This window comes from Pelodiscus sinensis, chromosome 4 (genome assembly GCF_049634645.1).
Source record: "Pelodiscus sinensis isolate JC-2024 chromosome 4, ASM4963464v1, whole genome shotgun sequence".
NCBI lineage: Eukaryota > Metazoa > Chordata > Testudines > Trionychidae > Pelodiscus > Pelodiscus sinensis.
Genome location: NC_134714.1, coordinates 41,183,715 through 41,207,423, shown reverse-complemented (window position 1 = coordinate 41,207,423; position 23,709 = coordinate 41,183,715). Strand labels below are relative to the sequence as shown.

At 46.5% G+C, this 23,709-nt stretch overlaps 1 protein-coding gene across 9 annotated transcripts in view; it reads left to right on the top strand.

Annotated features, from left to right (window-relative positions):
* Positions 1–23,709, top strand: part of NRXN3 (neurexin 3) — a 1,564,511-nt gene that overhangs the window by 109,370 nt on the left and 1,431,432 nt on the right. For 7 of the 9 annotated variants that reach the window (XR_012903352.1, XM_075926775.1, XM_075926773.1 and 4 more), the window contains exon 3: positions 16,390–16,407. The exons of the other annotated variants lie outside the window; for them this stretch is intronic. Coding sequence is in view for 6 of the 7 variants with exons in the window: in XM_075926775.1 (XP_075782890.1) it covers positions 16,390–16,407 (18 nt within the window). In the remaining variant the exon portion in view is untranslated. The remainder of the gene's footprint in view (positions 1–16,389; positions 16,408–23,709) is intronic. 9 annotated transcript variants of the gene reach the window in all.

The following is a 23,709-nucleotide window of genomic DNA, read 5'->3' as shown; positions in this document are numbered from 1 at the left end:
TGTTTTGAGCACACTGTTGTATGCCAGTGAAACATGGACTTTGTGCTCAAAACAAGAGCAGCGGCTCAACACATTCCATATGCGCTGCCTTAGGCGTATACTCGGTATCTCATGGCAGGACAAGATCCCCAATAGCGCAGTGCTTGAGAGGGCGAGCACCGTCTCCATGTTCACCTTTCTCAAACAGAGGCGTATGCGCTGGCTTGGCCATGTCTCACACATGTTGGATGGCCAAATACTGAAGGACCTTCTCTTTGGTGAACTGGCATCTGGAAAGAGGCCGAAAGGGCGACCTAAATTGCACTATAAGGACACATGCAAGCGTGACCTCAGCACTCTCTCTATCAGTGCGAACACCTGGCATTCGCTCGCCTTAGACAAGTATGCCTGGAAACAGGGAGTGAAGGAAACTCTTACTATGTATGAAACTACCTTGGTGAAGGAAGCGGAAGACAAGAGAGCCCTCAGGAAGATCCATACCCGTGATACCAGAGCGACATCTGCCTACTGCTGCTCACAGTGCGGAAAGGACTGCCATTCCCGGATTGGATTGCACAGCCACAGAAGACGCAGCTCGAATCAGTCCAACAGGGGCGCAAACCCATGATCCTTCGGGATCGAAGGATACCTACGACAAGATATATAATATCTATATTAGACAAAGTATGTGAGGAAATATCTTTTATTGGACCCATTACTGTTGGAGAAAAAAGACCAGCTTTTGAGCTTTACACAGATCTCTTCTGCACAGCTTTGGGTAAGCTTGAAAGCTTCTCTCTCTCTCCAACTGAAGTGGGTCCAATAAAAGATATTACCCCACCTACCTTATTTCTGTAATATCCTGGGGCCAACATGGCTACAGTAGTACAGTTTACTCTGTTTATGGCATTTCTGGGACACTCACCACCATAATATCTAAAGACTTCTGCGAATTATGCCTCTTTTCTCTAGGAATATAGCACTGAGCTAAGCTTAAAGGGTTCCTGTTTCATGGGATAGAGCTCTCACTGCTGAAAATGAATTTTGGTGAGCAGATGGACCCTTTGGAGGTTTAGGAAAAGGAGAAGCTGACTTTGCAGCTGGATCCAGAAAGCGGGACACAGGTTGATTTGTCCAAATACAGTTTCAAATTTGTCCCTGGGCCATGGAATTGAGTTGTACCAAAAGATAAGCTATTGCTGTTTGTGGACCTGTGCTTAAATGTCCTGGGTACACAGACTGACCAATACCGCTGACCTGAGGCTACAGCTGAAAGCTGGCCTCTGATGCAGTCTCCATAAATACAGTGGAATGAGAGCTGCACACCATGCTGTGGTGTGGAAAGAGTGCAGTTAGAATTAGTCAGATACCTTGCTCCTGTGTGGTCTGGGAGGCACAGCGGGCTGAGCAGGGACACAGGGAGGAAGAGAGCATAGTTGCAGGAAGACACATTGTCCCTTTCTCCAGCTATCTAAACAAAGAAGTATAGGGCCTGGCACCCTCAGGACCTGACCAGTCCCAAACAAGGGAATTTGTTGAACCAGGGGAGGTCTCCTGCCGCTGACCCTCTGCCCTCCTGAACCTCCCCACCACAGGCTCCATTTATGGCCCAACCAGGCCCCTGCCTCTATCCCAGCTGGGCAGCTGACTCTGGTCAGCCCCCAGCCTCCTTACTGTTAGCCCCATCTGGGACTGCTGTGGGCTGCCATGGGCTCCTGGATCGGGGCTATTGCTGACTCCCCTGCTCCCGTGGGCTCTCCACCCTGGTGAGATAGTTTGCCCCAGTTTCATTGGGGCAGTTGGCCAGTTAGTGCCCCCATGAGATTTAAGTGCAGCCCAACAGCTTGTGTAGAGGGTGCTAAGTAATTATATGTTACTTGTAGACTAGCTCTTTTTCATTTTGTGGGCTGCAAGTCAATCAGCTTTTTCCCAGGCAGAGACTGGAGTCCTAGAGTGTGTGTGTACGTCATGGTGAGCCAGGAGGGTGATAATTCCACTGGAGTCCCCTTAAAAAGCCATGAAATCAGTGAGCGGCTTTATCTAATAATGGTGACGATAGAGAGTTAATTAAAGAGATTATTGTAAATTCACTTTCTCTAAGGTTTTTTCCTTCTACTGTTACTTGAGTTAAGTGGCTCTATATGCTGGTCCTCTAAAGCAGGACGTGTAGTTAATCCCCTTAAGCCAAGTTTTGTGAAAGCTCTCTTTTAAAGGTCCAGCCAGTGATAATGTCACAGATACTGGTTGTAGCACACGCCATGTCCATATGGATGATTTGATTTAAGATGGGGACAAAACCTGGGATCCTACCACTTGAGATGAGAGAGAATCAATTTGTTTTCTGTGATTTTTACCAATGTATAGGTTACTAGAAGGTGATGCCTGACAGTCTGCCCAGGGGAGGGTATGGTAGTGATGCATTCACGTTGCTCGGTGCATGTGCATCTAATCCATGTTATTCATTCAGATAAGATGTAAAACCAAGGGTCTTGGCCACCTGTGTTTGTTAAAATATCATGTTGAGCTTTTAGCAAAGGCTTCCTGCATTTCAGTAGTGGATAAATGAATCCTGTATTCACACAATTAATAAAGTCTTTGGTGGGATCCTATTTATTAATAATTTATGCAGTGCCGTAGAACACGTCAAGTGAGTATCTACTCCTGTTTTAAAGCCGGAGATATCCTCCAGTATGAAAGGCAACACAGCAGAGTAGCTTACTGTGAGAGACAGTGCTGTCTCCAGGGTAGAATCAAAAGTACTCCAGGCTGACATAGGAAATTACAATTTCCCAGTAGCACAAATTGTAGGGACTTGTCCTTTGGAAGTGGGAGAATGAGTACTCTCCCTGCTGCCCCATGAAGTTCTTCTTTGGATGCTGGTCCCTATGTTTATTCCACTCTAGTGCATGCATGCACTCCATGCACTTGAGACTGGAAGGTTTTTGCTGGCAGTGTTCATTGACTCTGCCTATGCCCTTCCTTTTCTGGACTTTCAAACTGAGAATATAAGGCGCAGGGCGGCCTCTCCACTTCCTTTCTACCATGGTGTGTTCTGAGGTGGAACCCTTCAATCTTCAAGAAGCTTATACTTCATTAATTTGTCAATATGAAGTTTTGTTATTTGAGAGTTAATAGTTATAGTTAGTATTTAGAGATTCTCTGCCCACCACCCATATGTAACATAGATTATACCCAGGATTCTGAATTTCTGGAGTTTTATCTCCTGCTCTTGGGCTTTCCCAGTCAGCAATGACCATCATAGGAGTCTGTACTGACTCAAAGTAGTACACTTAGTAGAGACGTACACTATCAGCCACTCCTTTCTCAGACAAACTTGCAAGTATGGAAATATAAACTTAAGAAACTTCTGATGGAGTGTGCAATGAAGCCACACAGTCTGATCTGGACTGTACAGTCCCCCCTTATGTTGGTCTGAGACATCTAGGTCCATGTCTACACTTAATGGTAGACTGGCACTGCTGCAATCGATGCAGAGATATCAATTTATTGGGTCTGGTGAAGATCTGCTAAGTCAGTTGCTGAGGGCTCTCCTGTTGACACTGGTACTCCAGCTCCCAGAGACGAGTAAGGTGAGTGATCAGGAGAACATCACCCATAGACATGGTGTGGTGTCAACACTGCTGTAAGTTGACCTAGTCATGTAACTGAGGTAGTGTAATTTAGGTTTGTTTACAGCAGTAGTAAAGGCCTAGAAAAGGCCTAGAAGAGCACCTCCTAGCACTGTTTTAATGCTGAAGTGATCAAGGATAGATTCTTGGGTAGAGAGAGTAGCATGCATTGTCTGAGTATCAGCGAGAAATCCATGTCCAGATTTGAGGAGAGGACTTATTCTCTGACATCATCTATGTCAGGTGACTCTTTGTGCCCTGTTCCAGGAGTCTAAAGAGCTCTTAGGAGTCATCGTGTTGATTCATAGACTCCAAGGCGTAAAGTGCCTCTATTCTGGCACCATTCACGGGAACAGGTCTGTCCTTGGTGCCGAGCAAAGAGAAACTTTCACAATTCAGAGTAACTGCACCTGTGTTCACCCTCCATGAATCAACATGGACACATAGTTTTAGGTTTCTGGCTCACCCGCAGTCACCTCCCTCGGGCAGAGACCCTTATCTGTCTCCTTTCTGAGTGGAATTTTTCCAAGCTGCTGTGTTCCCTGCCTACACTGTGGTGTTCCCCAGCAGGTCAGACCATCTAAACCAGTGGTCCCCAACCTTTAGAGGCTCCCGGGCGCCTGGGGGGTGGGGCCACTCACGCGCTGGGTGCCCAGGGGCGGGGCTACGCGTCCTGGGGCACGCCAGGGGCGGGGATGCCCTTGCACCCGGCACCGGCATGTGCCCCGGGGTCGGGGCCACCCGAGCGCCTTGTGCTGTGGGCCCGGGGCCGCCACCCGAGCTGTGCGCCTGGGGCCAGCGCCGCGTGCCCGCATGTGCCCTGGGGCTGGGGCCACCCGAGCGCCGCGCACCAGGCGCCGGTGTGTGTCGCGTGCCTGGGGCCGGCGCCTCCAGTGCGCCGCACGCCAGGGGCGGGGCCAGTCCAGGTTGTCGGCGGGCACACACAAATGCCCCGGCGGGCGCTATGGCGCCCGCGGGCACCGCGTTGGGGACCACTGATCTAAACAGTCCTGCATCTGTTCTTTGCTTGCTCCTCAGAGGATATAAACAACATAATTGTTCCCAGTTGTATGTTACCATACAGCATTTTTCTAAGCAATCACATTTATTCCTAAAATGAAACCATTATGGAAAAAACTTATTAAAACAATAAAAGAACTTACACACATGCTAAAAGCTTTCTGGAAGTCACCCTTCAGTTGTATGGTGCTTTTGTAGGCCAAAGTCTTTCCAACCATTCCTATGAAGGATTGGTGCCACTATGGACAGAAGATCCGGTCTGTTTGCTGGATTAGAAAGAAGGCCCAGAGTCAGCTTAAACTCAGGCTTTTTATCCAAAGGACCTTTCTTTGATTATTTCTTGAGAATTCTAATATATGTGAATCTCTCCAGGGGGTGGTGTTGCAACTTGAGAGAATTTGCTTAATCATGCCCCCCCCCTACAATTGTTAGTTCTTAGAAGAGCTATGGTTGCCCTCTACCATGGAACTACATACTTGGCCCACAATGGTACATTGAATTAATACAGTAAGATTTCCCAAAGACATTGTGACGCTGTCAGATCAGGAGCTAGTTTATGCCAAGATCCCCATGACTTCACTGAACATAGACACATGCATAGCTGATTTAATCTGGCTCGCCCATATGCTAGTATTATTTAAATGGAAGAATGTGTAATGGTAAGACTTTATTGAATGCTTATGAGTTGCTTCATACAATGATCTTATTCATAACTTCTATATCCTATATTGCAAAGTAATAGTTGAACCTTTGCATTGTAAGCCTTAATAATTGTGTAAGTCGTCAAAATAAGTGAGAAACACTGGCATTGTGAACTGTTAGTTTCCAATAGAAGATGTTACATCCTGCCCCACTAAGAAGACTCAGGGTACGTCTACACTACAGCGCTAGTTCGAACTAACTTAGTTCGAATTAGTTAATTCGAACTAAGCTAGTTCGAACTAACGCATCTAGAACTAAAAACTAGTTCGAACTAGCGTTTTGCTAGTTCGAACTAGTAAGTCCACATTGAGTGGACTCTGAACAGGGCTTAATGATGGCCGGAAGCAGTGCCGGCAGGGCATAAAAGGAGGACTTAGAGCATGGAGATACTGTCTCAGGCTAGCCGAGGGCTGCGCTTAAAGGGTCCCGACCCCCACCCCGGACACACAGTTCTAAGGGGTGCCCCGCTTGCAAAGAAGTTCTGGCTTGGAGTGCCCTGAGTGCCCACACTGGGCACATCACACCACTCGGCCATCAGCCCGGCTGCACTTGCCGCAGGCTGCCATCTGGGGAGAGGGAGTAATTGGGGGGCTGCAGGAGAGCTTCCACCCCCAGAAGCCCGCAGAGCCAGCCCAGTCCTCCCCATCGGGGGCTCGTACCCCATTCCTCCCTCACCTCCTTCCACTTGCCCTTCCCTAGCCCCCCTTCTTCTTGATGTACAAAATAAAGATAACGTTTCTTCCAACATTGACTCTGTCTTTATTGAAAAAAACTGGGGGAGACTGGGAAAAGGAGGTGGGAGAGGGGAAGAGAAAGGCTGGGAGAGGGGAGGGCAACTAACATGATCAGGGGTTGGGAACAGGTCCCAGATGAAGAGAGGCTACAGAGACTGGGACTGTTCAGCTTAGAAAAGAGGAGACGGAGGGGGGACAGGATAGAGGTCTGTAAAAGCAGGGGTTGGGTGGAGAGGGTGCATTCAGAAAAGTTCTTCCTGAGTTCCCATAAAGAAGGACTAGAGGACACCAAAGGAAAGGAATGGGTAGCAGGCTTGAAACTAGTAAGAGAAAGTTGTTCTTGACAAAGCAAATAGTTAACCTGTGGAACTCCTTGCTGCAGGAGGCTGTGAAGGCTAGAACTAGAACAGAGTTTAAAGGGAAGTGAGATCAAGTCATGGAGGTTGGGTCCATGGAGTCCTATTAGCCAGAGGGTAGGAGTGGTGTCCCTGCCCAAAGTTTGTGGAAGGCTGGAGAGGGATGGCACGAGACAAATGGCTTGGTCATTGTCTTCGGTCCATCCCCTCCAGGGTCCCTAGGGTTGGCCGCTGTGGGCAGACAGGCTACTGGGCTAGATGGACCTTTGGTCTGACCCAGTATGGCCATTGTAAGCTCAGGGCTCAGTGTCGGGGGTCTCAGTGGACCCCCTTGATTTTCATTCACACCTGGTCCTGGGTGGCCAGGCTGGCAGCTCTCCTGCCCTAGACAGCCACTTTCCTGTGCCTAGTGCGGAGATCGTGGACGAGGTCCACGATGTCCGCACTAGCCCAGGAAGGTGCCCGCCTCTTGCGGTCCAGGGCAAGCTCCCGGGAGCCGCCAGCCTGGTCCCGGCAAGAGGGGGTGGGCTGGGGGGCATCGGGTGGGTGGCTCTGTGCCGTGCCAGGTGCAGGGTCTGCTAGCTGGGTGCTGGCAGGCTTGCACCTGGCACGGGCACCGTAGCCAGCCCGTGCCCCTTTAAGGGGTCCGGGGCCGGGAGGGGGGCATAGAGTTTCCCTGGTGTTGGCCAGAGTGGCCACCAGGGAAACCTGGGGAGGGCTAGCCTCCCACTAGTTCGAACTAAAGGGCTACACAGCCCTTAGTTCGAACTAGCTAGTTCGAACTAGGCGTTAGTCCTCGTAAAATGAGGTTTACCTAGTTCGAACTAAGCGCTCCGCTAGTTCGATTCAAATTCGAACTAGCGGAGCGCTAGTGTAGCGCATAGGAAAGTTAGTTCGAACTAACGTCCGTTAGTTCGAACTAACTTTCTAGTGTAGACATACCCCCACTGACACCAGACACACTAAAAAGGGAAAGTTAATAGGGACCATAGATTTTGTTCTTTATTCTTCTCCTCTCCAAGAAGAAATTTGCAAGTGAAGACTGTTGTTTGCTAGAATGTTTCAGGGGGAAACTGTGTTAGTCTGTAGCTCCTCTGCCTTCCTCCCAGCAATTTTGAAGCACCATGAACCATCTTATTCACACCTCGTCTTCACTTCTTCCTCTCCTACCAGAGCTTGATTCGTGGTGTTCAAGCCTTGGGAAGGAGAGGGAGGAACTCACTCATGGCACTCTGAAAGTGCTGGGAGTTAAGGAGGGGGAAGAGTAGGTAAGTGAGGGGCTCCAGTGGCATGGGGGAAGAGATCAGAGAGGGAGTGCACGGGCAGGTAGAACCCCAATCAGCTGCCTGTGGATTGCAGGTTGCACAATACTGATCTGGGAGGACTGTCTATGACTCTATGTTAAGGCTGTTATACGGCATTAGGAGTTTACACTTGATAACTGGTTGGTGAAATGTAATTTCAGAACTCACAGGCAATTTAACGTTCTTAATAGTATGCTCTTGAATCACTGCAGGACAGCTTGACAGATATTACAGAAATTGCCAGATCTTTCACAGAGACATTGAGATCTGAGGCTGGGACAACCATTAAGTACAGGCAAAGGAAAAGTTCAGAGAGCCTATAACAGCTCCTGGGATACCCAGGAATGTTAGTCACATAGGGTACCTCTACACAACATCGTTATTTCAGAATAACTAGTGTTATTTTGAAATGACAAAGAGCACGTCTACACAACAAGCCTTTATTTTGAAACAATGTTGAGGTGGAGGACTTCTTAATCTGACTCCTGGTAAGCCTCCTTTTATGAGGAGTAAGGGAAGTTGAAAGAAGATTGTTCTTCTTTCCACTTCCTGCTGTGTAGACAGTGCCAAAAGCCAAAATAATCTATTTCGATTTCAGCTATGCAATTGACGTAGCAGAAGTTGCATAACTTATTCTGACTTTAGCCCTGCTGTGTAGATGTACCTGTAGTTACTGGAGGAAGAGGGTGTGAGGGTGTTTTGCTTGTGCTTAACTGATTATCAGCTCATTAGCAACATCAGCACTCTCCTCTGGACTCTGCCAACCCTTATTTTGACTTGTAGGCTAACAGCTGGTGCATCCCTATTCCTGAATCTTTTTGAAGCATTTCTCTGATATCCAGTGTCCGCAGAAAAAGCAGATCCACTGTTCCCAATACCCCAGCTTCTAAGATTCAACCTAGGATCAGCACTTTGCATGGAATCATATAACTGGAGGGAACCTTGAGAGGTCATTAAGTCCAGTCCCCTGCACTCATGACAGGACCCAGTGCCATCTAAACCACCTCGTCAGGTGTTTGTATAACTGGCTCTTGAAAATATCCAGTGATAGAGATTCCACATCCTCCCTAGGCAATTTATTCCAGTGCTTAACTAACCCGACAGGAAGTTTTTCCTAATGTCCAAAATAAACCTTCTTTTCTGCAGTTTGAGCCCATTGCTTCTTGTCCTATCATCAAAGGACATAGAGAATAATTTCTCTTCCTCCATGTAACAACTCTGTATGATATCACAGAACTGAGATATATTTATAGTAAAAACAGAAATAAAATTTATCATCATAGACTCAAGTGGTAGTGAATAAGGATATCGGAAACAAATGATTACCTAAAATATGAAACCGTAACACGCTCTCTAGAGACTAAACTTACCTAAGAGTTACTCTCTAGTCTAAAGAAGTTAATCTTACCCAATATTTTCTGTACTATCTTCAACCAAGGTTGGCTGAGATCCTGTTTCCATGCATGTAAATGCACTGCCGTTTGCTTCCTAGATGCAGGACAGAGAGATGTCTTCTTTGCTTCCTATTTAAATTCAGAAAGTTTACTGTCTGAACTCAGAGACTCTGTGACTGGCTGTGGCTTGTTTTTCCTGTGTGCCACTTCCCTATTGTCTTCATATCTCTTTGATAACTTCGTATGTAAATGAGTATCCATTGCATTAGCTTACACTGCTCAATTTGCATCTGGCAGAGAGACAGCTGAATATGCTTCTGTTGTCTGAAAGAAAACATTTTTCTCCATTTCCACTATGATATGGAAGTTGAGGACATATTTTCAGTGTATAGACATAACTCCTTGCATAGTATGTGTATATATATTTCACAATGATAACCATGACCAGTGTGACCCTGGCTTTCATGAAAGACCTCATGTGACATTATTTGAACATACCAGAATCAGATTATTCATGTAACCCTCTTGACATTTGGCATTAAGGAGTCCTTGGGTCCCAGAACCCTATGCACCAAGGTTACCATTATACTGTTATAAGGAAGCACTTGGTTCCAAAGGCCTTTCTACACCAGCTCTGGCAGTGAGGAGAGAAAAGGATTCTATCCCACCATGCCCTCTGACAGGTGATAGGTATGCTACACCGGAGAATATCATTTTTCTAGATCCAAAATCTCCTATTTTATCAAACTTGATCCATATACGGGAGATTATGACCACAGGCACTATGAAAGGAGAAGTTGCTATCCCATTGCCTCTACCTCTAAGAGCCTATTAGCATCAACTATACAGACAGAACCAGTTTTAGAAATGAAACTGCCTACATTTTCATCCTTGGGAGACATTTTCATCATTGGGGAGGGACTGTTGCTACCCTTTGTTCTGGGAACATTTTCAACCTGTGTTTGGCCCCTCTTATTGTCCTTAATGGGGACCATGTGACTTATACATGCAATTCCTGGAATGGATATGGTACTATTCAGAATTCCATCTTCCTCCCCCAGATACCAGCCTGAGCTTCTTCATAAGCCCATGGAGGAAGAAGAGCCAGATGCAGCAGTGTTGATGGCCTTGTGAGGAATATAGTCATCATATTCTGAGGCACCTCATCATCCCTGCCCAATAATCACCAACTTTCAGGGTCTACCAAGGAGGGTTGTGGACATGGTCCATACTCCACTGGGGGAAGTCCAGGAGCCATCTTTCAAATTCCTTGACATTTTACAGAGTACAGGTTCTAGTAGGGTGGTACTCCCCATTAATAGGACGATGCTAGAGCCTGCCAAATACATGTGGCATACTTTGGCAGTTTGTCCCTACTCCTAAGTGAGCAGAAAAGAAGTACTTTGACTCAGCCAAAGGAACAGAATTTTTATTTATTCGTCCTACCCAGAACTTTTTGGTTGGTTAGCCTACCACTGAAAGGAATAGCCCACAACAGTTGATGTCCTCTTCCTCTGAAAAAGAAGCTGAATGTTTGAATGCCCTTGGAAGGGAGGAAAGTATTCACATAAACCAGCCTGCAATTCCAAATTGCCAGTTATCTGGAATTACTTTCAAAGTATGATTTTGTCAGCTATTCACAATTTTCTTTTCAAACCCTTATTAATGAAAGTAGACTGATTACAAAAGTAGCCCAGCCACAGTAGAAGCAGCTGATACAGCCTGGTGGTTGATGGCAACTGCATTTATAACATGTCCAAAGTCCTGGCTTCATTCTTTGGGATTCCCCAGTGTAATCCAATCCACAATGGAAGATTTGCCCTTCTGGGAACAATTTATTAATCAAAACATGGATGAGTTATTACACTCATTAACAGACTCAAGAGGAACCCTTTGGTCCCTAGGTTTTTACACTACAGCACCAAAGAGGAAGTATCAAGGACAACCTTACATGCCCAGAGCAGCAACAAAACCCTTCTACGTGTTATCACCTTGGCACACAAAAAGTTCTATGGTAATTTCATTTACCTCAAATTTGGGGGCTTTCCATCTCATCTAAAGCATAGCCCCTGTGGTAACACAGAGCCCCTTACCTCTCCACTGAAGCAGTACATCAGAACTAAGTTAAAAGGTACTACTTAATTGTCAGCATCACTTCTGCAGTGCTGTGGGGGTCTTTGAAATCTTCTATGCAGACGATAACCACGCATACTCAGCATGTATCTTTTCAGATCATAACCTGGGCTGCCATAGATATATTGATCTATAGTACTTGAACTACTTCACTAATATGTGTAAAGCTCTTAGTAAGGGCATTCAGCCAATCAGATTAGTTGACTGAAAGTTCCTGACCTTACTTACCTCTGACAATGGAATTGTACCTATAAGTTCCATTATAGTTACATTGAAATGAGGAGCAAGGTACAGTTGGGGATTGTGCTTCAGAAAATGCCCACTTTTTGCCCTACCACAGGATGATTGGATGTCACCCTCTACAAAAGTCTCCTCTTTCTTCCAACAGACTCTCCACCCTTCTTCCTTCCATTCCCATTTAATGTCTGAATTGCTCTTCATTGTAATTCATACTGGGAGTAATCTGAGAGCCACATAAGTGTACTCTTGAGGGCTGAGGTGGATTAGTAATAGAAGACAGAGCCATTCACTTCCCATGCAGCCCAGATTGTTTCCATCTGATGGCTGGCTGGCCACTTGTGTAAAATGGATTGATGAATCTTAGTTTAGCTGCTAGAAGACAAGTGTCCAGGGGGCACCAAGGAGGACAGAGATTGAAAAGGCCACAGAAACTGGACTCCTCATCCTAGTGCAGGTCTGTTCAGCTTGAGGCAGGGCCCAAGTTTTGTGTAAGCTTTCTCTGCTGTGGTTTATTATGCTGTAACATTCTTCAGCTGAACAGAGGCCTTTGCTCTCCAGGGCTCCCATGCTGGCACCTCTCGTCAGTGCTAAAATTCACATAAAAATCTCAGACATACTTGTTAGAGGCACAGCTATGATCTGAACTATAATATCAGCCGCTTTGTTCCTCTTCATCCCCTTCATCCTCCTCTTTCTTTTTCTACCCCACCCAGGTGGCGGGGTTGCACCTGACAAAAGCAGGCAACCCTGCTGATCCTTCTTTCAACTGAGCTATTAGCATCAAAGAACAAAAGCAAACAGCACTGGCTTGCAGCTCAGCCCTCTACAAAGAGGCAATAAATGGGCCCTTGTGTATAGGATAAAGCAAACCCTGCCGTTGAGAGACAAACCTTCCTGTGTTTGAAGAGCTCTGAGCCAGAGGAAGTGGATAAATCTCCAACCACATGAAACTGAGCCCTCCTGTTCATGGGTCTTTCAATAGCTGTGGGCGGTGTGTATTCCAACTTTTACACCTTACCTCTACAGGTAGAAGAGAAGGGAAGAATGTGGGCTGGTGCTGAGGAAGAAGAGAGAGTGAGAGTGGAAAACTGTTTGATACAGTCCTTTAAAAATATACTAGAAGATCTAGCCATAAGGTTCTGAACTTATGGGGAGAGAGAATATTTCAAGTTAACAAAGATTTGGGGGCTTGGAGGGGGCAAAAAGCATGAAATCAGTTCCCAAAATCGAATCAGGCAGGGTGTAATGTCACTTGGCCCCCTCCTTTCTCACTTTGTAGGGATAGTCGGAAACAGTGAGCCGTGCCTACTTTGTTCTTATTAAAGGTCCTCGGGGTCCTCTTGTGAATGCTTGAGCTGAGTCTCCAGCCATTTGAATTGCTCCCCAGAGTTGAGGTGCAGACTGTGATGATGTACTCTTGTAGGGTATTGTTGAGAGGGCTTGCAGTATGTGTGATCTTTTCTTTATATGAAATAAAAAGGCAACACTCCCAAGCATTTATGTTAAAACAAAATGCAAACAGTCTCACTGTGATAGTCGGTATTTGCCACATGGGGGTGTGTCTGAGATGCAACAGTCTCTTTTTATAGTTAGAATAGCAAATAATTTTCTGGCAGTGTGGTGCTACCACAGTAAATATTGCAAAGATGAACAAGCGGTGCACATATTGACACCTTAATGCCAAGTCTTGTATCTGGAACAACAAGGGCTTTCCAAAAGAATATTAGGGGAGGTGTGGGGAGGGTTTTGTTCAGTTTTGGGGAGCTATGTTTTGGGGGATATACTCCTCAGATGAAGAGTTCTGAAAAAGACAAGTGTAACTTATGCTTTCTAAACCTAGCATCCTTGTGCTGACTGCTCACTCTGATTACATTTGGAGTTTGGTGTATTTGGAAGCCACTTTTTGGTGGCTGTCAGTGTAGTGGGTATCAGGGAGATGATAAACACATGAGCATCCTCATGAACTTTTTAGTTAACATGCAATTTAAAAGTCCACCAGTTACTGCCCTCTTGTTATTTGTTTAGTGTGCCCTCCTCCCAGCTGACTTAGGTTTATACTTTTCTTTGCCTTTCTCTTCTTCTATTCCATTCTCCTCCCCAGGCTCTTCAGCAAACTTTTTGTGGGACTGAGAGATACAAAGTAGGCCCATACATAGAATCTAATAAAGTTAGGCACAGAGGTTCAGTCACAGATGAGCTCATAGATGCCATGCTAAGGATAATGTAATATTACCTATAACTAAATCTGTTTTCATGTCATCTGTTTCCTCTTTCTAGTGCTGAAGTCCTGAGAGGAGGAAGATTTGGTACTGGAATTTGGTGCCTAAAATGTATTCTTGATACAACTGCTGAATTATCAGTAACTAAACGATTTACCCAGAATTGCCTGTGGCCTAGGGCAGCGGAAGCCACGTGGCCTACCTATTGGTTTCTCCCTGCGGCTGACCCCGGGCAGCAGGATTCAGGCTAGCCCACTGACAGCTTCTTCCTGGGGCCAGCCTAGGGTGAAGGAAGAGGGCACAGGCCACCCGCAGACTTCTACCTGGGCCTGGCCCGTGGTGATGGCCCCACATCCACAGGGACTGACTGCTTCTGCGGCAGGCCAGGGTGGTGGGGGCTGTGCTGTAGGCCAGTGACTGCTCCTTAGGGCTGGAGCATTTGCTGCCCCCCTGTGGTCATTTGTGAGTTTTACTGTCCCTGCTATCAACTGCCTCCCTTTCTGTTTGATGCAAAACAATTGCATTCCATGCACATCCCATTGACCTGGCAGAACTAAACCCTGATCTTGCTTTAGGTTACGATGAGAGGAAACTGCATACCAAATTTGGTGTTCCTAGTGTTTACCATTTAGGAGGTGTTTTTGAACAAACGGATGGACAGACATACAGACTGACAGACACACAAAGTCTCTAAAATATATAGTAGATAATAGTGCTATTTCATCCTTCTCTATCATCTTTCTTCCTGAATGCTCCATAGACTGCCATTCTGATCCCCACAGCCTCCCAGAATACATCCCTCCCTGGCTTCCAGTTTACCTCTGTATCAAGTTCATACTTCTCCACACTCATGTTCAAGGTTCATCTACATCCTGTTTCTCTCCCCTTTGCTCATGTCATTCCCACTGCACACCCTGCTCCTTGCACCTAGAATATCCTCCCTGCACCTACAAGCTAGCTTCTTCCAACCAGTCTTTCAGTGCCAGCTGTCCTTTCCTGTTCCCTTGCCAGCTCCCTAACATATCAAACACTATTATATTAAAAAGTACACACAAAATAAAATAAATAAAAACTTCTGGACCCAGCAAGCATTCATAACGGAAGCAATCTGAATGATCTGATCTGATTCAGTATTCCTTATGTGAGCCTCTAAGTAGTCTTCTGTGGATTATTAACTCCCCAGGCAAGGACTGTGTTTGATAGAGCTATAAGGTGTCATGCATACCTACTCCCATGTACCTATTCTCAAAAGATCCCAAAGTCCCATATAAAGTAACATACACAGAGCAATATAAAGAAGGATCACTTGCTCCCCACTGAAATGCAGCCACTGCTAGGCTAGAATATGGCAACTGTGTAACAGCAATCTGCAATATCATGACAGTTTAGGACAAAGTGAAGAATCTAATATCAAACTGAAACTGGAAGGGGAAATCCAGAGAGGAAGAATATATTATTCAAAGCTGGTATTAAGCCAAAATACCCAGCACAGTACACTCCTGGTTTTGTGGGAAAAGTACCATGGGACCTCAGGTGATTAATATAGTTTATATAAATGCTGGTACCTGCAGGAGCACAGCTCTTCCGTCACTGCACTTTGGGCATTGGTTAGCTATTTAGAAGTAAGAGTGCCTCCTTTTGGATCAGCAGCACTGCTTCCTTATGCACTCATAAGTTTTTCCTTGGAGGATTCCACTCCCATTGAAATGCTGACCGAGCCAGATCGAGCATAGCTTGTGGGCTCTTAAGAGGCTCATCCCACAGGGGTTATGACAAGAGTAAGTGCACGGAACGTGACTAAACTGGTGATGGCGAGAAGAGAAAAAGGAAGCTATTTTGCTTCATTCACTGGAGTTGATGGACTATGCATTGAAACTGATACCAGAGCTCCTAAGATGTACCGATCCCATGATTGATATAGCCTCTTACAAGTCCCGGTTTCTCTCCTTTTTAATGGACTTATTTATTCCAGGATTAATGTGATTGATTGGAAAAGGGATCTTGTGTCACACGAGGGGAAAACATATTGAACAGCTCTTGGTTTGAATCCAGAGTCTTGGGAAGAGACAACACATGCAAACCTCTGACACACACACCCTGCTGTCTGCAATGAAGGATGGTCACCGGGAATGGTGGGCAGGAGGAATTAAAAAGAGAGGCTTTCTCTTAGCTCTTTGGGACTGTGTTCAGAGCCCCACAACAGGCCATAAATTCAAATGGCCCCTTTTAAAAGGGGAGCAGGTTCCTTCATCCTTTCTGAAAAGCTTGCTTGAATTTATGTAAAGCACAAACCCTGTTGTGGGCCAGTGAGTTTTTTGTTTGTTTACATGTGTGCATGAAGTGCCATAGAATATTCTAACCAATATTCTTGCAGGAACAGGCCTGACTTGGGTCTCTCTGATTCCAGAAGTACACTTTCTCCAGACAGATACAACGGCAGATTCATTTTTACATGCACAGTGGAGGGGAAGCCAACCCCTTTTCCCTTGCATGGATGGGCATTTGGCTGCAGATGGGTGGCCTTCCAACAAACCTAATTACTTCTGGTTTTGCATGAAATTGATTTCCATGCAAGGCTACTGAGCTGCTGTGTGTGTGTGTGTCTCTAATGCTTTTCTCTTTTCTCTCTATTTCTCTTTCCACATTTCCCTTCTGCTTCCCCTGAAAACGTCTCGACAGATGTCAATCATATTCCAGGTGAGTATTATGTTCACTGAGCTGGAAGACCGTTCTGTGGGAGGGGGAAGAGTAGGCAGTGAGAGTGGGTAGAAATCTTGCCATGCTGGCTATGAGTGTTGAGAGTGAATGTTGTTCTGGGCACTGTGGGGGTTGGATTGCAAGTTCATTGTATAGAGGTTCTCTATGTAGATGTTCCCTTGAAAGATCTCTCTTTCACTACAAAACTAAGTAGACCAGTAAAAGGGATGCTGTCAAGGTGAAAATCAGGTTTTGTAAAACAATCATTCTTTGTGTTGCTAATAACCCAAGGCTGATTGTTGCATTTGAAAAGATGAAACAAACTTTTCATCATTTTATATTTCAATTTTTTTGGATCATTACTTGGAGATGCTGAAACTTGCTTGGTCAATTTTTACTTTCCAGGTGTAGCAGTTCCATTTTCTGGCTCCAGAGCCCAAAGCTGTTGTGTCTGTGTTTCCATTAACCCAGATACAGAAGCGGTTTTGTTGTTTTGTTTTTGGTTAGTTGGTGTTTGTAAACTCTTTATCTGGAGTCTTGATATAGCAAGATAGCATGTGAATGAATCATATATGTGTGTGTGTGTGTGTGTGAGAGAGAGAGAGAGAGAAAGAGAGAGAGAGAGAGAGATTGAGAGAATGCAATCAATTGGAGAGTTTATTTTCAGGATTTGCCACCATGGAAATGTTCTTTCATCGAGAACTCCAGCAGTCAGTCCCCAATCTACTCTCTCATCACTGAGGGGGTATGAATCCCCCATCTTCAGTGTAAAATGCTTTAACTGAGAGTGGTTGTTCCATGGTCCCCATCCTGCTGCTATTGAATCCAAAAGGCCTGATTCTGACTTCACCTCTAGGAAGTGCCACTCGGTTCCTGATTCAGACTCTGAATGAGGACTCAGTTGGAGTTTGGCCGTTAACTTGAATGGGAGCCAAACTATGAGTGACTGCTAAGTGGCTGTATCCTTCCCTTCTAACCCATATGTCTAACTGCCAGTTCACGGTACCAAAACTGAACCTGAAAATACTTCTGCATTGCTTTTGTTGCTTCTGCATGTTTGTTTCTCTAACATGGAACCTTCAGATTTTTGAGCCCTGTTAGTTCCATCCACAGAATATGTGTCGGACAAGCAGTCTGGGTAAATCCTACTCCCTTCCCTCAGCCCTTCTTAGCCTCTCTCCTTGGGACAGCTACTTTGTACACTGTGTGTCAGTATCCAAGGAGGGAATGTCACTGCATACCCAAAGTGTAGGTAATAGAGAACAAAATGGCCACATGGCAAAAAGTGGTTCCTTGAGATGCTGCAGAAAGAGGGACTGTACCAGGAAAAGCCCTGACTTCATCAGTCCCGGCCTGGAGTGTCAAGGAGCTTTTCCTTCACAGCAGATCAGATTCTTGTCCCTGTTGCAGGGATAGCAGAGGCTATGCCAGTGGCTACAGGTCTGGAAATTATGTAGAGAGGCTGTGGGATAACAGCCCCCTCCACTGTGAACTGGAGCTGCCTCTGCCCACATTGGGTTGGAAAGTCAAATCAGGCTGACAGTGGCTCACTGTAGCTTGGCATCTTCTCAGTCCAGTGGAATGGATATTTTGTGCCATAAATAGTTGCTGTCTTGTACATCAAAAATACCCTGAGTGGCTTGAATAGGCTGCAGAGAATATATGAGCAGCTAGATGATGTGGACCCAGCCACTGGGAAACAGGGCAGGGGTGAAAACCATGCTGTCATTGCTCTGGGCTACCTGGAGAGAGAGTGTAGATATACGGACATTCACGGGCCAGGGTTTTGTTAACCTTGAGGCTCTCTATCTAGTGAGTATGGGCTGACCTGCCCCTCATTCTTAGATGTTCTCACAAGTGTTCAAACATCTGGATGTAGAGTGTTTATTTCCCCACTCTCCTGTGTATTCAGGCTCAAAATTTCTTGCACCCTTTCTTTCATTTGTATTATGTTCAGACACTTTCTCATGTAGTGCACACTCATTTGCATATGTTCTCAGTTCAGAGTTTGCTTGTACCTTACTTTTTGTACTGTGATACAGGTCTATTCCAAGAAGGTCCTACATTCCCCTCTTCTGTCCTGCCAGCTCTCCTCTCTGCAGCCTGCACAAGTGTTGCAGAACAGGACTGTAGAATACTGCCAGGTTTCCTTACAATACGTAAGAGAGGTTGCAGATCTACACTTTGTCCATGCCTAGGGCTTGCCCTCTACCTCATGAGCCAGCCAATTGCAAGGCAGAGAATGGAGCTTGCGGCCTCTGCCAAGCAACCCTGTTCACTGTTTGCAAGACAAATTGGGAATTTTATGAGCTAATGTAACTATTTACCCACAGGCAGCAGAAGGGCTGTAAAGGGCCCATTGATTAATTGATTAATTTTACTTGTTGAATAGACTGTCTAGAACTAATTCCCCAGTAAAATAAGCTCCTGCAAACAGCCTGGTGCCGGCTTCAGCAAAGAACAGGCTACAAAGGCTTTTCTTAGGCCAAGCCCTTGCCAGGTGCAGGGAAATGGATCCTATTCAAAGCAAATAGTCACTTTATTTTTAGCATGAGCTCTCAGCATGTGAGGTCTCTTTGCTGTTAAGAGCGGTCCCCTGGGAATGGTGGCTAGCAGCTGGTATGTCCCTCTCCCCTTGAGAACCAGCTTCAGTTCTGGTTGGCTTACTTCACAAATGAAATGGTTTTGTCATGTCTCAATCTATCTCCTAAAGTGGGGTGTTATTTGTTCAAATAAGCATCACACAGAAAGCATGGCTGTCCAGTGCTTAGAGAGGGACACTGGGAGCCAGAGGTCTTAGGGTATGTACTCAGTGGGGTCACTTGACTACTCTGTGCCCTGGAGGGGAAATCACTTTTCCTCTTGGTGCTTTAGTTTTCCTGTCTGCAAATTAGGGATTATGGATCCTGGCTCAACTTCATAAGGTGTCCAGAACTCTTTAAGTATCAGTTCATGCCACTGAGACCCAGTACCATGAGTACCACAGCTGTGGTGTGAGAGTAAAGTTCTCTTCTTACTATTGCCCTATGGTATTCATTCCTTCCCCTGCTACTCCTGTTCTTTCCCACTTGATCCATAATCAGTTTGTTGAGAACAGACCAGTAAAATAGGAGTTTGTGAGGTGCCTCTATCTTGCTCTTATGGGGGGAACGGAGCATTTAAAGGAGCAGGGATTTCTCTCAAGGCTTGTCTATGTTACCATTTATGTCAATGTAATTTATATTGCTCAGAGGTGAGACACCTCCTCAGCAACATAAATTACAGAATTAAAATGCTGACTGCCCCATGGAAAGTATCTTGTGCCAACATAGCTTCCATCTCTCATTGATGTGGAATATTACGTTGAGGGGAGAGCATTATCCCACCCACACAGTGTGTCTTCACCAGACCCACTACACTGGCCCAGCTGTATCCATGTGGCTGCAACCAATGTCAGGTGTAGTGAAGACAAGCCCAAGCACCCATGTGCTTTACCTCTGGGGTGGGGGGTTTACTTGGCATCTCTTCAGGAGAGTTATGTCACATGGGGTATGTCTACACTACAGCACTAATTCGAACTAACTTCATTCGAATTAGTTAATTCGAACTAAACTAATTCGAACTAGTGCATCTAGACCTAAAAACTAGTTCGAATTAGCGTTTTGCTAATTTGAACTAGCATGTCCACATTGAGTGGACCCTGAACCAAGGTTTAGGCTGGCCGGAAGCAGTGCCGGCAGGGCATCAGATTAGGACTTAGAGTGTGGAGCTGATGTCTCAGGCTAGCCAAGGGCTGTGCTTAAAGGGACCCGACCCCCATCCCGGACAGACAGTTCTCAGGGGTTCCCTGCTCTCTTGTCTAACTCGATGAGGGATAGCAAGACAGTCCTGACTTGGAGTGCCCTGAATCCCCACACTCAGCACATCACAGCACTTGGCCATCAGCCCGGCTGCACTTGCCGCAGGCTGCCATTGGGGTGGGGGGGTCAATCGGAGGGCTGCAGGAGAGTTTCCACCCCGAGGAGCCCGCAGAGCCACCAGAGTCCTCCCCATCGGGGGCTCGTAACCCCATTCCTCCCTCACCTCCTTCCACTTACCCCTCCCTAGCCCCCCTTCCTGATGTACAAAATAAAGGACATATGTGTTCAAAAATAGAAACTCTCTTTATTGAACAAAACTCGGGGAGACTGGGAAAAGGAGGTGGGAGAGGGAAAGAGAGAGGGTGGGAGAGGGGAGGGCAACTAAAATGATCAGGGGTTTGGAACAGGTCCCATATGAAGAGAGGCTAAAGAGACTGGGATTTCTCAGCTTAGAAAAGAGGAGACTGAGGGGGGATATGATAGAGGTCTATAAAAGCACAAGTGGTGTGGAGAGGGTGCATGAAGAAAAGTTCTTCATTAGTTCTCATAATAGAAGGACTAGAGGACACCAAATGAAATGAATGAGTAGCAGGCTTCAAACTAATAAAGAAAGTTCTTTATGGCCAAGAAAGTTCTTCTTCACAAAGCAAATAGTCAACCTGTGGAACTCCTTGCTGCAGGAGGCTGTGAAGGCTAGAACTAGAACAGAGTTTAAAGAGAAGTTAGATAAATTCATGGAGGCTGGGTCCATTGAGTGGTATTAGCCAGGGGATAGAAATGGTGTCCCTAGCCTCTGTTTTGGAAGGCTGGAGATGGATGGCACAAGACAAATGGCTTGGTCATTGTCTTCGGTACATCCCCTCCGGGGTAGCTGGTGTTGGCCACTGTCGGCAGACAGGCCTTTGGTCTGACCCAGTACGGCCGTTCTAAGCTCAGGGCTCAGGGTCGGGGGTCTCACTGGACCACCTTGATTTTCATGCAAACCTGCTCCTGGGTGGCGAGTCTGGCAGCTATCCTGCCCTAGATGGCCACTTTCCTGTGCCTAGTGTGGAGGTCATGTATGAGGTCCACGATCTCCGCACTAGACCAGGCGGGCGCCCACCTCTTGCGGCCCCGGGCAGGCTCCTGGGAGCCCCCAGCCTGGTCCTGGGAAGAGGTGGAGGGCTGGGTGGCAGCAGGTGGCTGGTTCATGCCGTGCCAGGTGCAGGGTCTGCTGGCTGGGTGCTGACAGGCTTGCACTTGGCACGGGAACTGTAGCCAGACCGTGCCCCTTTAAGGGCTCCGGGGCCGGGAGGGGGCCGAAAAGTTTCCCTGGTTTGGCCCAGAGTGGCCACCAGGGCAAGCTGGGGAGGGCTAGCCTCCCACTAATTCGAATTAAGTGGCTACACAGCCCTTAATTCAAACTACTTAATTCGAACTAGGCGTTAGTCCTCGTAGAATGAGGTTTACCTAGTTCGAATTAAGCGCTCCGCTAGTTCGAATTAAGTTCAAACTAGCGGTTTGTATGTGTAGCGTCTGTTAGTTCGAATTAACTTTGTAGTGTAGACATACCCATGGTGACTGCCCTGCAGCAAGGGATAATTTCTTATGGCTCTGGCTGCTATTAGAACTTGTATTTAAATGACCTTCTGGAGATGCCCTGCTATACTCTGGGTCCTGAGAAGGACAGAGGCCTCACTTGCATGCAGGGACTCTCTTGTAAGAGTACTGGGCCCCCAAGGAGACTGCCATGTTGCTGGCTTTTTAAGGCTGAAAAGTCCAGGCTATCTGATCTTCTTTCTTTTCCAGATGTCATTCCTTTACCTCCTTTTCGTATCGTAATCTGCTCCCCAGGGCTTCATTTATTCTCAGCTGTTCCCACTTGCAGGCCCATTCACTGAGTATGCAGTCTCTTTTGCACGCTCATGCACATGTGTTCTTATGCTCTCACATACATGTGCATAGGCATTAGCCCCCTATTTGAATGGTTTTGCCAGGGAGGTGCTGTCTCCAGTATTGACTGAACAGGGAACGACTAATTCTGCCATAAGGGAAAAGATGGCTTATAACCTGCTTGCTACCTCTGTTAACTTTTTTGTGTGTCTCATATCCCCTTGCCTTCTCCATCAGTATGGCATCCTTTCAAGATGCCACTCAGCTTGACAGTGCCTCACAAATTGCTGCCCCTCAGAGTGGCAAAGTCAAGCCCCAGCCCTGGGAGTACTCAGTGGGGGAAGGGGACAGAGGAGAGGAAATCACACAGCTGTTGTGTGTAATTGGATTGGAAGTGGGCCTCAGGCTACAATAACCATGTTCATTTCCTAGCTGGCCATACTTCTGGGGCCTGTAAGGAGCCTCTTGGCTGTGAGGCATACCATGGATGAATCCAACAAGAATAGCTGTTTCCTGCCTGGGCGATAGCTCTGCCTGGCTCCAAAAAATGAGCATGTGCACCATTGGCCAAGGGCTCGCTCATCATCAACATAGAGCTGGCCCGTCCAGCAGAAAGCCAGGCTTGAAAAGATTATTTTACACTTCACCACATCCCCTCATCTCCTTCCAGGTGAGACTGAGAGAGAGGCGTTCTCCCCCATCACCATCCCGTCCCTCTGCTTTGCTTGGCATGCTGGGTCTGGGATGAAAGCACTTACCAGGCATCTTTTCTTTTGGGGAAGCCCCCAAGGTCCTGGGTGGACTGTCGTTCTGTTTAGTTCCCAAATCTTAAGGGATGTATATGGTAAGGAGGGGGAGAAGAAGGAGTATCATTCAGAGGGTGTGGGAAATTGTTGCCTCTTCTCCCTAAAAGAAAGGATTGCACAGGGAACTGAGGTGGGAAGATGAGCGAGTGAGTTTGTCCTCTGAAAAGGGTATGTAAGGCACTGATGAAGGAAAAGTAGGGAAATGGATGCCTCACTTGCCAGAGCACACTTCTTCTGCAGGAGCTGCAACTCTTTCATTGGGGTCCCTTGATTATGTGAACTCTTCATGCAGCTCAGTAACAGCTACTGAAACATCCTGGAGCAGAGGGGCTTCCGAAAACATAACAGCCTTGCCTGATGCACATGTTACAGCTGGTCCCATTGTTGATTGAGTGGGCCATAGAAAGTGAAGAGCTGTCTCACTCCTGGGAATAGGAGCTTGATGGACATTGGCAAGCTTGGTGTTGGAGACACTTGCCCTGCTGCTGCCCATGCCGTACCTCTCGTATATACTCCTTCTGACTCGGGGGCTGTCAGTCTGGTGCTTGCATTAAAAGGTAAAAATGGAGGCCTCTGGCTTTAATGCAGCAATTCCCTCAGATGCCTTTTCATGGTCTCTTTGTTCTGGCCAATATAAAGGAATCAACAACACCCTCCCTCTCAGCACTGGCCCAATAAAACAGGACAAGCTATAATTAACTAGAACAAAAGGACTCCATCTTCTTTTGCTGCATCAATGACTTGTCACTTTACTCTGCTTTTCATACTCTTCCCCCACTCCTTTA